At 46.1% G+C, this 15,461-nt stretch overlaps 1 protein-coding gene across 1 annotated transcript; it reads left to right on the forward strand.

Moving 5' to 3' along the window:
- The first annotated feature begins 5,966 nt into the window (after window positions 1-5,966).
- Ppp1r15b (protein phosphatase 1, regulatory subunit 15B) lies at window positions 5,967-13,772 on the forward strand. The gene is given in 2 exon segments (NM_001107175.1): window positions 5,967-8,251; window positions 10,675-13,772. Coding segments are annotated over 2 exon segments (2,124 nt in total). The 5' UTR covers window positions 5,967-6,409; the 3' UTR covers window positions 10,957-13,772.
- The last annotated feature ends 1,689 nt before the right edge of the window (window positions 13,773-15,461 follow it).

Consider the following 15,461-nt stretch of genomic DNA (forward strand, 5'->3'; position numbering starts at 1 on the left):
TCTATAGAGTAAGTTCAAGCACAGCCAGGGCCACAAAGAGAAAACCCTGTCTTGAGAAAAACAACAAAAAGAATTCAGAGACTGCATATACTAAAGTGTTCTTAGAGTCCTAAACACAGCCTCCTGTGGGCGGAGCAGGGCGAACACCAACTTGGAGTAGCTTTAAGAGAGAACAGGCGAGGAGGAGAGCATGAGCACAAGCAATTCGTGGGACCTGGACTGTGGTTCAAATCCCAGCACTCACACGATGGCTCACAATTGGCTGTAACTCTATTTCTAGAGAGTTTTGGCTCCCCCTTCTGTCCCCTCGGGCACTGCATGCACATGGCACACAGATATGCATGCAAAAGATTCATACACATAAGATAAGATGAAGAAACTTGGAGGAGAATGTATCTAGGAGGGTTTTAAATGGTAATTTACATCAAAGTATGTTAGCCTGAACAGTTTATTACGGGAGGAAAAACTTGTATGTTACGGAGAAGTGATAACAGAGTCAAGTTCCTTAATTGAAATTAAGGGCTCGGATCTAGGAGGCTTCTCGGCTGTATAATAAGATTAAAGGTCCAGGGGGCTGGGGATTTAACTCAGTGGTAGAGTGCTTGCCTAGCAAGCGCAAGGCCCTGGGTTCGGTCCCCAGCTCCGAAAAAAAAGAAAAAAAAAAAAGAAAGAAAGAAAGAAAAAGATTAAAGGTCCAGCTACAGGTGGATTAGGCAGGGAAAAGGAAGTGGGTTTATGTTTTCTCAATGAAGTATGAGGTGGGAGTCTAAGCCAAGAATGTGTATTTATGGGCAGGCTGGGAACTGGAAGGGGGAACCACTGTGAAATTATCTCTTCCAGGCCTGGGAAAAACTGAATGAACTACTAGGGGACGATGGTAGGCTGCTCAATATTGGTGGTGCTAGTGGTCCAGTGTGAATGGAAGCAGTCAGCAAGCTTGAGTGACTTCCCCAGCAAGGCTGCATGCACTCAGGACAGCAGGCAGGGAATGAGCAGGTCGTTGGGTTCAATGCGGTTGGGGATTTTGCCAGCGAAGAATGTTGGAGTAAGAGAGAGGCAAGAGGAAGAAGGGAGCTTGTTTCTGTTTTGTTGAGACAGAGCTTCACTCTGGAGAGACTTGAAACTCACTATGTAGCCCAGGATGGCCTCAAACTCACAGCAACCCTCCGGGCTCAACCCTTCACATGCTGGTGCTGTAGGTAGGAGAGCGGGTCTGGTTAGGAGGAGGGTGGTTTTAACACTGGAGAAAGGAGAAAAGTGAAGGCGATGGGTTACAATAGAATAAAATAAAGTCAGTGATGTCCGCAATGGCTGTGGTTCCCGGAGAGGTTAAGTAAGCGAACGGCATCTGTCATGGGGGCACACTTCTATATTCCCAGCACTTGGGAGACTGAAGCAGGGAGATGGATGAGTCCAAAGCTAGCCTGGTCTACATTGTGAGGCCCTGACTTAGAAAATTAAAAAACTAAACAACAGGGGGCTGGAGAGATGGCTCAGAGCTTAAGAGCACAGGCTGCTCTTCCAGAGGACCCAGGTTCAATTCTCAGCACCCACATGGCGGCTCACAACTGTTTGTAACTCCAGTTGCAGGGGATCCAATACACTTGTAGGCAAAATACCAGTGCATGTAAAACAAATAAATCATTTTTAAACGTGGACAAAAACTAAACAACAACAAAACAAGCAGAGGAGCGAAATCAGGGGCAAATGAGTTGGGAAATCAGGACGTGAGGCCTGAACAGTGAGGGTTGTGCGGGATGAGAAAAGAAAGACTTGGAAAACGCAATCAAAAGCCGTGCGCCTTTTAGCTGAGGCCTGGCAACGTATTTAAAAGTAAATATAACGAACAAGTCTTTAGTCGTCTCTGCCAAAGTGCCAGTCAGTCTGTCAGTCCAAGGACTTCTTGTCTTCAGCAGCTAGCATGCTGGCTGCCAAGTTGCTTATCTCTGCGAATAGAGCTACCCTTTGCCCTCTGGCCGGAAGGCTGATTCACTGTTCTCTTCCCACCAAGGCTGCCAGGCAAACCCTAGAATTCTCACAGCCTTTAAATGCCTTCTGGTTGCCTGTCCCACCCAGGATAGCTTCCAAGGTAAGAAGAGTGAAAACACTGCAATGAAAACAGCACAGGGACGAGAAAGGCCACTCAAGAAAGCTGTGTTTGTTTTCATTGACTTAGTTTTGCATTGCTGGGGATCAACTTGGGCTTCCAAGGTTCTACCACTGCACTACACTACACCTTCAAGCCTCAGTTTAAAAAAAAAGAAAAACAAATTAAGGAAATCGATTTTAGGAGCAAGTGGTTTAACCCACTGAAAACACTTCAGGTGGGGTGTGAGGTTTGGTCACCTGGAAGGCTACTCTAATAACATATGTGCAGCAGCTGCAGTCTGGAAAAGAAGCTGGCACACTTCCTCTCTGTGAGGTGTATTTGAGTAAAAAAGCCTCACAGCCATCAATGGGCTTTGAGGTGGAAGGGAGAGCATTAGATAGAAAGGACACAGTTACAGGAGGGGGCCTTCCCTTTAACATGGAGAGCAGCTTCAGTAAGAGTGTGTGTGTTGGGGGTTGGGGGTTGGGGGTTGGGGGTGGGGAGCTGGAGAGACGACTGCTCATTGGTTAAGAACAGTGTTAACACCTGTACTGCAGGTCCTAGGCCCTCTCCAAGCACCAGGTATGCACAGAGTGCACAGGCAGGCAGGCAGGCAAAACACTGGCTCACATAAAGCAAAAATAAGTAAATCTTAAAAGAGAAGAAAGAAAAGAGAAAGGTGGGGGTGGGGGGAGCGTTGAGGTGACTTTTCTGAAAGCAAACTCCGGAGCACACCTCCCTTAAAGTCCCCTGAGGACTCTCTCCAGACCAATCCCTAGAACAAAAGGAGGATCTGGCCTTTTAGAACCTTTTAGGGGTGATGGGAAGTTTTGTCGTGTGATTTAGTTCAGCATAGGGTTTTGGGAGCATGGAGATCCTTGCTCTCACCAACAGCACTGAGGAAACTGCTGGAATGCCGAAGTCAGTGGAATAGATGTGTAACTTGTTTTTCCACACAGGAGGCTGGCAGTGAAGGGTAGCCTCCAGGATCCCTGTACTGTCTTTATGGCTAGGGGCTCCCCAAGCTCCCAAAAGCAGGACCAGAGGTCACTAATGGTCCAGATGATCTCTGTATGACTGAGGCCATGCCAGAACCAACCCCCCCCTCCCCCAGGCCCGTAAGAGAATGCATGCGGCCTGACAATAGAACCCATCTTAAGGGAAGAAATGACATGTAGTTTGAGAAGAGTTCTGATGTAACTGTGCCTCCTTGTGCACACAGGATTGTGTTACAACAGGAAGCCCCCCCTCCCATCCCCTCCCTAAAGGTACTGTTCTTAAATCTGCCTAAAATAAACTGCCTGGTGTAGGACTCCAGAAGTTTGAACCAAAACCAGCTACTGAGTCATGAAGAACTGGGAATCTTTCTAGCCCCACTCGGATCATTACACTGCTGGTTGTGGTGTTTGCAGAGATGCCCACAATGGCGTACTCAGCAGAGGTTCCCATGTGTTATTTAAAAACCAACTTGAGGGAACTTTCTAGAGAAAACAGTTCTAGGTCATTGGGAAGTTGAAGACGCTGGTACAGTTCTTTCTTTATTACTGGACTGGAGAGAACAGTTACAGGAAGGGCCAGTGCAATCTGTTAAGCTCTATTAAAAAGTGTGAATTAGCCTTGAAAAGGAGCAACAGATTCTGACCTGTAAGGTCATGGAGGGCCTCAAGCAGACATTGACCTTCAAGTTGAATCTGGGAGTGTAAGTGGGTATACCACAAGAAAAGGTGAGGCCTTTCCTGGACATCTAAGGCCAGGAGGAAGGACTGGTCTAGTGCTCAAGAAGAGGAGCGGCAGAACCGAAGGCCAAGAGCAATCGGGCAGTGCAGGCTGAACAGAGCCTTTATTCTGTGGGCAGTGGTAAACAATAGAGGATTGTAGAGAACAACAAGAGCAGAACATTAGTTACTGTTTGTGTTCCTACCCTATCTGCCTAGGAATACAGCTCCTCACCCAGGGACTAAAAGAGGAATGATTGTCTCAGCTTCACCCCAAAAGGAACTGAGGCTGGCAGTAATTCATTTGCATACTTGGATTTCCTTGCTACTATGTAAATGAACTCATTACTGATACGATTTTTTTCTAAAGCTTTTAGGATGAAGAAACCAGTTACTTCCAGACATAAGTAATAAGATATTGTGGGTGGTGTAAACAGGAGAAACTCTTGGTTTCAGGAAAGAGGATCAGCTGCCCCTCCCCCCAGTGCCCCAACAAGCTTCCTTCTTAGTTTTAACTACTACCCTCTGGGATAGCCACTTGGTCTTTGCACTGTGAGTTAAAATGAGAATAAGAAAGTGAACTAAAGACCCGGGCGTGGTGGCTCACACCTTTAATCTCCATGCCAGAGAGGCAGATACAGGCTGATGTCTCTAAGTTTAAGGACAGCCTGGTCTGTAAGGCCAGTTCCAGACAGCCAGGGTTCTGCAGAGAGACCCTGCCTCAAACAAAGGTTCTGTAGAGAAACCCCCACATCAAATAAATAAATAGATAAGTAAGAAAAAATAAAAAGGAAGGAAAGGAATGGACAGAAAGAAAAGGAAAAGAAAGAGACCAAATTCACAGCCAGTACTTGGTTGGGAGGCTGAGGCAGGAAAGATTGTGGTTAGTTTGAGGCCAGCCTGGGCTACAGAGTAAAATCTGTTTCAGACAAACAAAATCCTTCCCTTAATACAGCAATTAAAATTAATCAGCCAATATTTTTTTATTTTTTTTAAAGATTTATTCATTTATTATATATAAGTACACTGTAGCTGTCTTCAGATACACCAGAAGAGAGGATCGGATCCCTTTACAGATGGCTGTGAGCCACCATGTGGTTGCTGGGAATTGAACTCATGACCTCTGGAAGAGCAGTCGGGTGCTCTTAACCACTGAGCCATCTCTCCAGCCCCAGCCAATATTTTTCAGATGACAAAAGTCACCAATGTGTTTTCCTTCACTGGGCGCTATACTCTGTGGTTCTTTTTTTTTTTGAAACTATTTATTTATTATAGATGAGTACACTGTAGCTGTCCTCAGACGTGCCAGAAAGGGTATCAAATCTCATTACAGATGGTTGTGAGCCACCATGTGGTTGCTGGGATTTGAACTCAGAACCTCTGGAAGAGCAGCCAGTGCTCTTAACCCCTGAGCCATCTCTCCAGCCCCTACTCTGTGGTTCTTGAGGAAATTGAATTGAAGTCGCTGTTTCTGAGAAGCTGAGTTAACAGTTACGAATACTCTTCCCACCTGTGACTTCAGCTTGTCAGTAACACCACGTTTTTCTTATCTGAGTGGTATGTATTTTGTCAAATGGACGCTGAAAGACGTCCAAATTAGGCCACAGGCCATGTTAGACTTAGAAATCCTAAAGCAGAGGGGACAGGAAAGCATGAGTGATTCAGTTGTCACTTGAGTTTCTCACTACTGTTATTCACTAGGGGTGATTGTGTCCTGGACAAGTTGGTTATACAGCAGTGCACACATCATTTAACTCCTGTCTCCTTAAGCCCTTAATTCGAGAAGACCGATACACGTATCAGATAATCCGGTACGTTGCCTAGTGTACCCGATCCGTAAAAAAAAGGGCTCCGGGGAATTCTCAGGTTCTCTTGAAACCCACTCACCTCCCCCAGTCCTTCCCTTTAACCCAGAGGGTGGAGCGCGGAGTCTCCTAGGAGACCAGAACGAACTGACTGCGCATGCGCATATCCTAGGTCCGGCTGATGCAACTTGCCGCGTGCGAGCCTGCTCTGCCCTGAGTAAGGAAGCCGACAGGGACTGCAGGCTCAGCCAATCAGCGGCCACGCACGAGGGTGAGGCAAGCCCGCCTCCCGGGAGCTGAGGGTGGGGTTCAGCAAAAGACGTTAGGCGGCGCTGGGCCGTAGGAGTAGACGCCCTCGGTCGTTCGTTTCGTCTTGCAGCTTCCGGGTTTGCGGCTGCGGCCATTTTGAGCTTCGCTTCCTTTCGCTCTCGCCCGCCACCCAGCCCTAACGTCTGTGTATTTCGCGCCTCCGTGTGGGCCGCGGTCTCCGGAAACGTTGCCGCCGCCGCCGTGTGAGGGGTCTTCTCTATGGTGGAGCGGTCTCACACGGACTAGGGCGCCTCCATTCTCGCCGAGATGGACGTAGTCGCGGTCGCCACCGCTTGCGCGAGCCGCCCGGCCGTACGGTACATCGCTCGCTACGGAAGCCGCCGCTCTCTGGGCCTCTGCTGGCGCGGGAATCGGAATGCAGTACCCACTCCGTGTCTGGGCAAGGCTAAGACTGTGTAGGCCTCGGATCCTGCCCGCTCTGACGCCGCTGAGCTCCGTACTCGTGCCCGAGAAGTTGCCAAGGAAAGGAGATGGAGACGGGAACACACAGGGCTCGGAAGCGGCCTACCTCTCGGATGGGCTCCTGGTTCCGGCTGCCCTTCCTTCGGCGTTCGCACGCCTGCACTTCCGAGTTCCCGAAGCCTTCTTCTCGACCAAATCTCGAGGTCTCCGCCCGGCCCGAGCCTCGGACCAGGTACTGGACCAAATTGCTTTCCCAGCTCCTTGCCCTGCTCCCTAGCTTGCTCCAGAAGCTGCTTATTTGGAGTCAGCTTTTCGGTGGCATGATTCCGACCAGATGGTTAGATTTTTCAGCAAGTTACAGCGCTCTAAGAGCTTTGAGAGGACGGGAGGAATCAGCCGCTCCCACAGTGCAGAAATCTTTGAATTCTCTGCGGCTGGACTCTTCTTCGGAAGACTTGGTTGTCAGTTCTCTTGATTGGCTAGAGGAGGGACTCCAGGGGCAGTGCTCGTCCTCAGACCTGGAATTGAAATTCAAGGCCCAGGAAAGAGCTTTAGACTCTACAGCGCACACTTTCCTCTTGGAGCAGCAGCTGTGGGGAGTGGAGTTGCTGCCCGGTAGTCTTCAAACCGGTCTAGTCTCCCACCGAGAACTTGGCTCTTCATCCTCTGGGCCTCTGAGTACTCAGAGCTTGGGCAATTTCAAGGTAGTTTCCTATCTCCTGAACCCTTCCTACCTGGACTGCCTTCCCCAGTTAGAGCTGCGCTGTCAGAACAGCGTCGGAGGTGGCCAACTTGTGGATTTCCGAACACTATCCCCAGAGAGCTGCTACCTTTCTGAAGATGCTTGTCACCCTCAGCCGCTGTGTGCTGAGATGTCGGCAACTGCCTGGCGGAGGTGTCCGCCCCTCTCTACAGAAGGCCTGCCAGAAATCCACCACCTTCGGATGAAACGACTAGAATTCCTTCAGGCAAACAAGGGGCAAGAGTTACCCACCCCTGACCAAGACAATGGCTATCATAGCCTGGAGGAGGAGCACTGCCTTCTCCGGATGGATCCGCAACATTGCACAGATAAGGCAGCACAGGCAGTCTCCCCTGCTGGAGCCAGCCCGCAGCCCACTGAGAAAAAAGTAGAATTGGTGGTTGAGGAAGTTTTACAGAGCCCCCAGGGAAGCAGTCTGTCTTGTGAGTTAAGTGTGCAAAAAGAATGTGAAGACTACTCAGACATAGGGGGTAACCTTCCAGTCTCTACCAGACCAGCTTGTACCAACAAACTGATAGATTATATTTTGGGAGGAGCCTCCAGTGACTTGGACACCAGCTCCGATTCTGAAAGTGAGGATTGGGATGAGGAACCTGAGGATGATGGTTTTGATAGTGATGGCTCCCTATCTGAATCAGACAGGGAACAAGACTCCGAAGGGCTTCACCTTTGGAACTCTTTCTACAGTGTAGATCCTTACAACCCCCAGAACTTTACAGCCACAATTCAGACTGCTGCCAGAATTGCCCCCAGAGACCCATCTGATTCAGAGAAGTCCTGGTCTGGCAACTCTGATGTAGGGAGTTCTCAGGCCACACTCCTTCCCCAGACCCCTGACCAGAGTTCCGGGGAGGAGGATGACTGGGAATCCAGTGCAGATGAAGCAGAAAATCTTAGATTGTGGAACTCTTTCTGTAATTCTGAGGACCCCTACAACCTTTTAAATTTTAAGGCTCCTTTCCAAACGTCAGGGAAGAGCTGGAAAGGCAGTCAGGCATCCTCTGAGGCCACAGTGGTCTTTTCTGGGCATCAGACCTTACTTTCTTGTGAGGCACAACTGTTAGAGAGCCAAGAAGACAATTGTCCAGGCTGTGGGCTGGGTGAGGCACTTTCTGGAGAAAGATACACCCATATCAAGAGAAAAAAGGTTTGTTTCCATTTACATGACTTATAATTTGTTGTATTTTGATATGGTTACAGTAGAAGAATAACTTTTCTTGTGGAGGCATAGTTGTGCATATTTTTGAGGAAGACCTCTGAGTTCATGTGCTTGAATTCTGAAATACTCAAGTGTGACCCTTCTTCCCAATATAGAGAAATGTTTTTGTCCAAATGGAAGATGCCAGCATTAGATGTTACTAGGGTTGTCATTTTGGTTGGTAGAACCTGAAGATTAGAGTGGTTTGCATGTATTTTATTTGGGAGCATGTAATGTTTCATTTTCTTGGCTATTGTGTCTTTATTCTTGTCCATTGGAATCCAGAAGAATAATACTATCAAGTAGCAAATTAGGCTTGTCTAGTTGTTTGCACAGAAGGAGTTATTGTGGTGTGTGCCTGTAATGCCAGCACTTTTGAAGCAAGTGGGGTTTTTGGAGTTTTGGGAGTCTAGGCTGGTCTGTCTATCTAGTGAGTTCCAGACTAGCCAAAGATGTATGAGTGGGACTTTATCTCTAAATAAATACATATATAAAACAAACACCCTGCCCTCAGCCAGTTGTGTTCCAAGCTGGCCAGAACTTCCAGCACAGCTTGTTTTTTTAGGTCGTGTTATATAACACAAGACCTCACTGTGAAGTCCAGGCTGGCCTTTGTGCCTGGTGTCTCAGTTTCCCAAGTGCAGGGATAATTGTGAGCCTATGGGCTTGCTTAAAACTTCATGGGGGCAGGTATGGTATGTTTAGAGTCACTGTTTAACTTCTCTTACTGCTTACTCAGCTGCAGCTCCAGTGCCTGGCAAATGGACGGTGTGTGAGTGAGCGAGCTCCTGGGTCTGAAGGACCCAGCTTTCCTAGAAACTTTATTGGGACATATCTAAATGGTAGTAATCTTGAATCTTCCTATAGTGGCATAATAAGTCATGCTAAAGAGTAGATTTTAGGATGAGAGAGCCTCTATGTTTGTTTATAATTATAAATGTATTCTTTATAATGAGGTTTGATCAGCTCTCATTATCCTCTTCAGGATAGACAAACTGCTATTCAGAGAACAGGCAAGAAACACAGCACTTGGCCCTGAAGACCTCTCGGCTTTGCTCTGCACTGCTCCGATTAGGGCTGAGATGGAGGTCGGTGGGGTAGGGCAACCAGACTAGACTTAAGGGGCTCTCTCACGCCCCTGATCTACTTTCTTACCCAGTGGGGATACTAAGATCTGTGTAGAATTGTTTTGTCTTGTGATGGTGAGGGTTGAAATTGTGGACCTGTTGCACATTAAACATTCATCTTGCCACTAAGCCAGCTACACAGCCAGCCCAAGTTACCAAAAAAATGAGTAAATAAAGCTCATAAATCATTTCCATATTATCATTATCATATTCCTTTGAATAGCTAAGGGCAACCTGATGTCTCAGTTTAGTTTAAGATGGTTGTCTGAGCGAGAACCACACTTAGATGAGGTTGTGTCAGCTATGGCAGCTATTTGACAGACCTTGGCTCCTGCCATCTGTTAACTCTGAGAATAATGAGTATCCTCTAGTCTTAGAGGGCGGCCTTGGGATCATGGACTGTGAAATACTCTGTGTTCTGACAACAGCAGATTGTCGACTTTGGAATCCTGGTTATTATAGCACTTAGATGCCATGGGAGCGGAAGCTGCTCCCTGGCATCTGGCTCCTTGTGTACAATGGTGGTGATGCCTGTTCATAGCTCATGGGGCTCAAATGAGAAAATCTGTAAAATTGTTTGAAAAAAGTTTGGCATTTGGTACACAGTATAAAAGTGCTTATTTTTATTTCTCTTGGTGACTGGGTAAGCATTAGACTGCAATATCTAGTAAGGTGTTACATGCATACTAATTGTCCTCAGGGGCATTCCTTGGCCTGATGTAAAGGGAAGGAAAGCCGTGGGCCTCAGTGGGATTAGCTGATGTAACTATTAAACATGCTTTAGAGCTATTTACTTTTTTTTTTTTTTTTTTTGGTTCTTTTTTTTTTCCGGAGCTGGGGACCGAACCCAGGGCCTTGCGCTTCCTAGGCAAGCGCTCTACCACTGAGCTAAATCCCCAACCCCTACTATTTACTTTTGGAGTTGATTTTTTTTTTTTTTTAAAGACATAAAGCATTCTGGCTTCATTCTCCTGATTGTCCCACTTCAGTTTCAGTTGCTGGGGTCAAGGGATGGGCCTTGACTTACTAAGTTGTCTCCATTGTGGTCACTCTTTGAGTGCTTTGTCATTGCTGGGAAAGAATTCTAACAGATTTCTGTATTTCTCTAAGGCTGACAGCAAACAAACGGAGAAACAGCTCCCAACTAACTTCTTCTGTGTGGGCAAGAGATCCAGTCCTTTTGCTGTCGATGTGGTATTAATCCTAAGATCCTAGAGTTACTCACAATGGTTTTTGTCTTTCTAGGTAACCTTCCTTGAAGAAGTTACTGAGTATTATATAAGTGGTGATGAGGATCGCAAAGGACCATGGGAAGAATTTGCAAGGGATGGATGCAGGTTCCAGAAACGAATTCAGGAAACAGAAGTCGCCATTGGCTACTGCTTGACATTTGAGCATAGAGAAAGAGTGTTTAGTAGACTGCAAGACCACGTTTCAAAGGACTTACTGTTGTACAGCAGTGCTAAGCAGAGGGAGCAGCCTGCAGCCCTCACCCACTCCATCTCTTACTTGAGAGGTTTCTCTTAAAAACAAACACTGGCAGCTGTCCTTGGACATGTTTTTAAAGAAACAACTTGTTTCTAGTGATGTAGTTTTTTTTGGGTAATGTGTCTCATTAGAAACACACAACTCCAATAATGAAGGATCTCTAATCTTTAATCCTTTCTTTTCCTATATAGTTGGATGTGGGTTTTGTTTTTTTTTGAGAGGGTCTCACTGCATAGTTGGCCTAGGTATGTAGACCAGGTTGGCCTTGAAATCGATATCTTTTTGTCTGTTTCCTGTGGCCACCATGCCCAGCTGGAAGTGTTTTTAAATATCCTCTGCTAACCTGAGATGAGAGGGGCCCTTTGAGTTTAATTCTGCACTTTCAAAATATTTTTTTCTGGAGGCAGAGGCTGGTCAGGCCAGCTGGGCTATGTGGTCCTAGAGGGCAAGCAGAACAGAACACAGACTACTGTAGAGACAGAGGCAGGAGGAGAGACAGTACCAGGTCTGCCTGGAACTCAGCTCAAAGCCAGCGTGGGGCGTTTAGCAAGACCTTTTCACTTTGAACTCAGCTGGGGAAATAGCTCAGCAGCAGAGGGCCCTGCCTACTTGTGCAAGGCCCTGGGGTCAGTCTCCAGTACTGCAAGGAGAGAAAAAAAGTCTTGGATAACCATAAGGTTTAAGCCTCATATTCAGTCCTAACTCAAATTATGCATACTTATCTAAAAACTGAGTTCTTGTATGCTTTTTCTATTCTAAAATCAGTGGGTTTTATATGTTTTTTTTTTCATATATTTGTATGTCTGTTTTATATTTTGAAACGGGGGATTGAAGCAGGGTCTCACTGTGACCTTGCGTATGGCAGTCTTCCTGCTTCAACCTCCTGAGTGTTGAGATACTTGTGTTGGTTTTTGGTTTGTTTGTGTTTTGGTAGTCTAGGCTGGCCTTGAACTCATTACTTAGCCAAGGATGACTTGAAGAGATCCTCTTGTCCTCTGTTTGGATTGCACATGGCATGTGCCATACTTCCAGATGTTTTTCTATATCTAGGTCTATTTAAGATATTTCCAAGGACTGCCACAAACCCACAAGTACAGTACTTTCTTGACTGGGAAGCCGTGTTGGTATGCTTCTTAAAGGCATATGCCGTGTTGCCCAGCTGGTCTGCCAAACTTTAACATGTAATGTATTTGGTTCCTGTGCAAACTCCATTTAGAAGGCTTCTGTGTGTTGTAGCTCCAGTTGAATGCGGCTTTTGTAGCTCTCAAGAATGGGCAAAGATTGTAAAGCACTCTGGGAAGTGATCATTGCATTGTAGACTTTTAGTTTTTAAACTTAGAAGCCTAGAATTTTTCTAGGAGGTATGTAGGAGACGTCTCAGAAATTTGTTGTATGTATCTTAAAACCAGTGTTACTTATACCCTGCCTCAGCACTGGCACTTTTCAAACCCGTCTTAGTGACCCTCTAAACTTGGATTGTACAGTTCTGAGTTTTCAAGTATGAAATGTCAAATACAAAGGTCAAATCCAGGTTGGTTGTGTTCTACCTTAGATAGAGAGAAGCAAAGCAGAAATACAGATAGAACAGCCACAAAGTCTTTTTTTTTTTTTTTTTTTGGTTCTTTTTTTTTGGAGCTGGGGACCGAACCCAGGGCCTTGCTCTTCCTAGGCAAGCGCTCTACCACTGAGCTAAATCCCCAACCCCAGCCACAAAATCTTAGTGTCCTCCCCGAAGCTTGCTTTTGAATAGAGTGTGGTGATTGGGCATGCTTGTTCAGGTAGCTTCACCTCTGTGCATGCGCAGCTCTTTGGTCCCAGTCCTTACCCTGGGACTGAATGTGCACTAAAGAGAGGCGCTCTGGATTGGTCGTGAGGATGAGCTTTTCTCACAAGAACTGGCAGGGTAACTACCTCAGTTTACAATCTCCTGGTTATTCCGCCTGATGTGCTCTAAGGTCTGCCTCAGTGGTGTCAGATGTCAATCCACACACAGTAGGAAGAGTGCAGTACTAGAAACCTTAGGCTTATTTTTCGAGAATCCTCATTTCTGTGGATTTTGTGCACCTGCCTTTTGTGAACTCCAGAGAGGGCGTTGCAGAATCTGGTTTAGTGCTGTGGAAATGGGCTAGTTTAAAAGCTGTGTTGTTTGGAAAGCAGGCGTGTTGACTTTAGGAAGAAAAACTGTAACAATGTGTAGACACTTCTTTTAAAACCAGACTGCAGCTTAACACTTGATTTCAGATGATTAGGTTGTTTTTCTTTCTGAGACCCTAGCACCTGTATATTTGCAAGGGACGGGATATCTATACATTGACAGTGTGTTTGAGATGTTTGAAAATTGTTCCAGATTATACCCTCACTATCAAATGAATAAATGACTGGTTAAAATAATCACGCCTGCAGAGATGGTCAAATGGTGGCAAAGACAGAAGGGTCTAAACTGAAGGAGAAAAACAAAATTACTGTCATTGTCATCGAATCCCAAGGAAAGAACACCTCCGAGGCAAGGCAGGCATGGCGGTTCTAGCTGAACACTTACACTCAGTCTTGCAGTGGTGCTTTAGAGATCTCTGTAGCATGTGAGGCTCTGTACAGGTGGGGACCCACACTTCCGAGTGCTGAAATGTGGCAACCCTTATCTAACTTGAAATCAAAACCGTCAGATTTTATTTTTTATAATTTAAGAAAAGTAGAGACGGAATGAGAAATTTTTTTTTTTTGGAATGAGATGTTTGAGTTGGTTTCAGATCATTTTACATGTAACTAGTGTAGATTTTATAGCGGAGATTATATTTGTATATAATTATTAACTAATCTGTAAATTGTAATAAATATATTTGCAATTATTAAATGCTATGTGGCATTTTTATGTATTTTGCGATGGTTTTAGTATTATGGGACAGGATTTTCAGACTTAACTCAGTTTTGTAGTATCTGATTTTGTAGACGTGCTGTAGGCGATTTGAACAGACATCTTGGTCATCTAAATGGCTTCCCATTTAATTGAGGGGAGGAGGGGAAAGGAGCAATAGTCGAAAGCCACCGTCTTAGTAATAGAACGAGACAGGTTGGATCTTACAGCCCGAGCTTTTTGAGGTTTCAGATAGTTTTCGCTAAGTTTACCAATCCTGTTTCAGCCAATAGAGAGCTGAGATAGAGCGCGCCGTGGTGTCTGGCTACCAACAATCCCCCCTGTAAGACTTAAGGTTTTACCTAAAACCAGGGCCAGCTCTCTAGCAGCTGCAAGTCCTCCCCAACGCTCACCTTTCCTTTTCCCTTCTTGTATTGTCCAATGCTATGGGGTCCTTTCAAGTTTCTCGTAGCCCTGGGAGGTAAGAAGGTATCAGATCCCCTGGAGCTGGAGTTAAGGACCATTGTGGGCTACCAAGCCAACTGCAGCCCCAGATCCCAGGATCTTTAGATTTATTTTATGTTTTTTCTGTGTGTCTATCTGCACATCAGAAGAGCTCATCTGGTCACATGAGACTACAAGTTGTTGGGAATTGAATGCGACCTCTGAAGAGCAGCCAGTGCTCTTAACTACTGAGCCATCTCTCAGCACCCCCAGAATCTTAGGGTAGACAAGGATTCCACCTACCACTAAGCTACATCCTCAGTCCTTTTTTTAAAAAACAAAATGAAAGGGAAGCTTTGTGTGTAGAAGCTTCTTCGTTCTTGTGTGTGCGCAGCGGATCCTCAGCTGGAGTTAACAGGTTGCAAGCTGCAGGGAGTGCCAGGAAGTAAAGTCACTTCCAATGCTCTGCGAGAATAGCAGGTACCTTAACTGTTCAGCCATTTCAAGCAGCTGCTTTTTAAATTTTTTTTATTATCTTATGTATGAATACTCATGCACACCAAAAGAGGGCACTAGACCTCATAGATGGATGTGAGCCACCATGTGGTTGCTGGGAATTGAACTTAGGACCTCTGAGAGAGCAGCCAGTGCTCTTAACCGCTGAGCCATCTCCTGCATCCCGTCTTTATTTTTTAAGACAGTGTATTAATGGATCTGGACCCTTGACTGTGCTTTCTGGGTCCTGGGATGACAGGCACATCACACACATGCATAAACCATGAGACCGGTTTTCATGTGGCTGCCATGCAGCCAAACTCAGGTCTTCGTGTTGGTGCTGCAGGCATCTAACAGCCATCTCTACCCTCTCAAGTATTCTGTGGTAGAACTGAGGGGCGGGAGAGATGGCTGAGCGGTGGAGAGAGCACTGGCTGCTCTTCCCAAGGATCTGTTTGATTCCCAGCATCCAGTCCAGGGGACCCAGTGCAGCCTCTTCTGGCCTCTACAACCACTAGGCATTAATGTGGTGCACAGATACACGCAGACAAAACACAATAAAATGTTTTGAAAGTTTAAAGTAGAAATAGGACTTTTCTCATAAAAAACCGTGTGTTGTGGAAGTAATGTAGAGCTGTACATACACATTCTCGATATATTTGCTTTCCATTTGCATGTGTGGGGGTGGGAGGGGTCATTGGGGGACCTAGAGGTCAGAGGTGGATATGGGAGTCACCCTTGATTGCTTTTCCAT

Source organism: Rattus norvegicus, chromosome 13, assembly GCF_036323735.1.
Source record: "Rattus norvegicus strain BN/NHsdMcwi chromosome 13, GRCr8, whole genome shotgun sequence".
NCBI classification, from domain to species: Eukaryota; Metazoa; Chordata; class Mammalia; order Rodentia; family Muridae; genus Rattus; species Rattus norvegicus.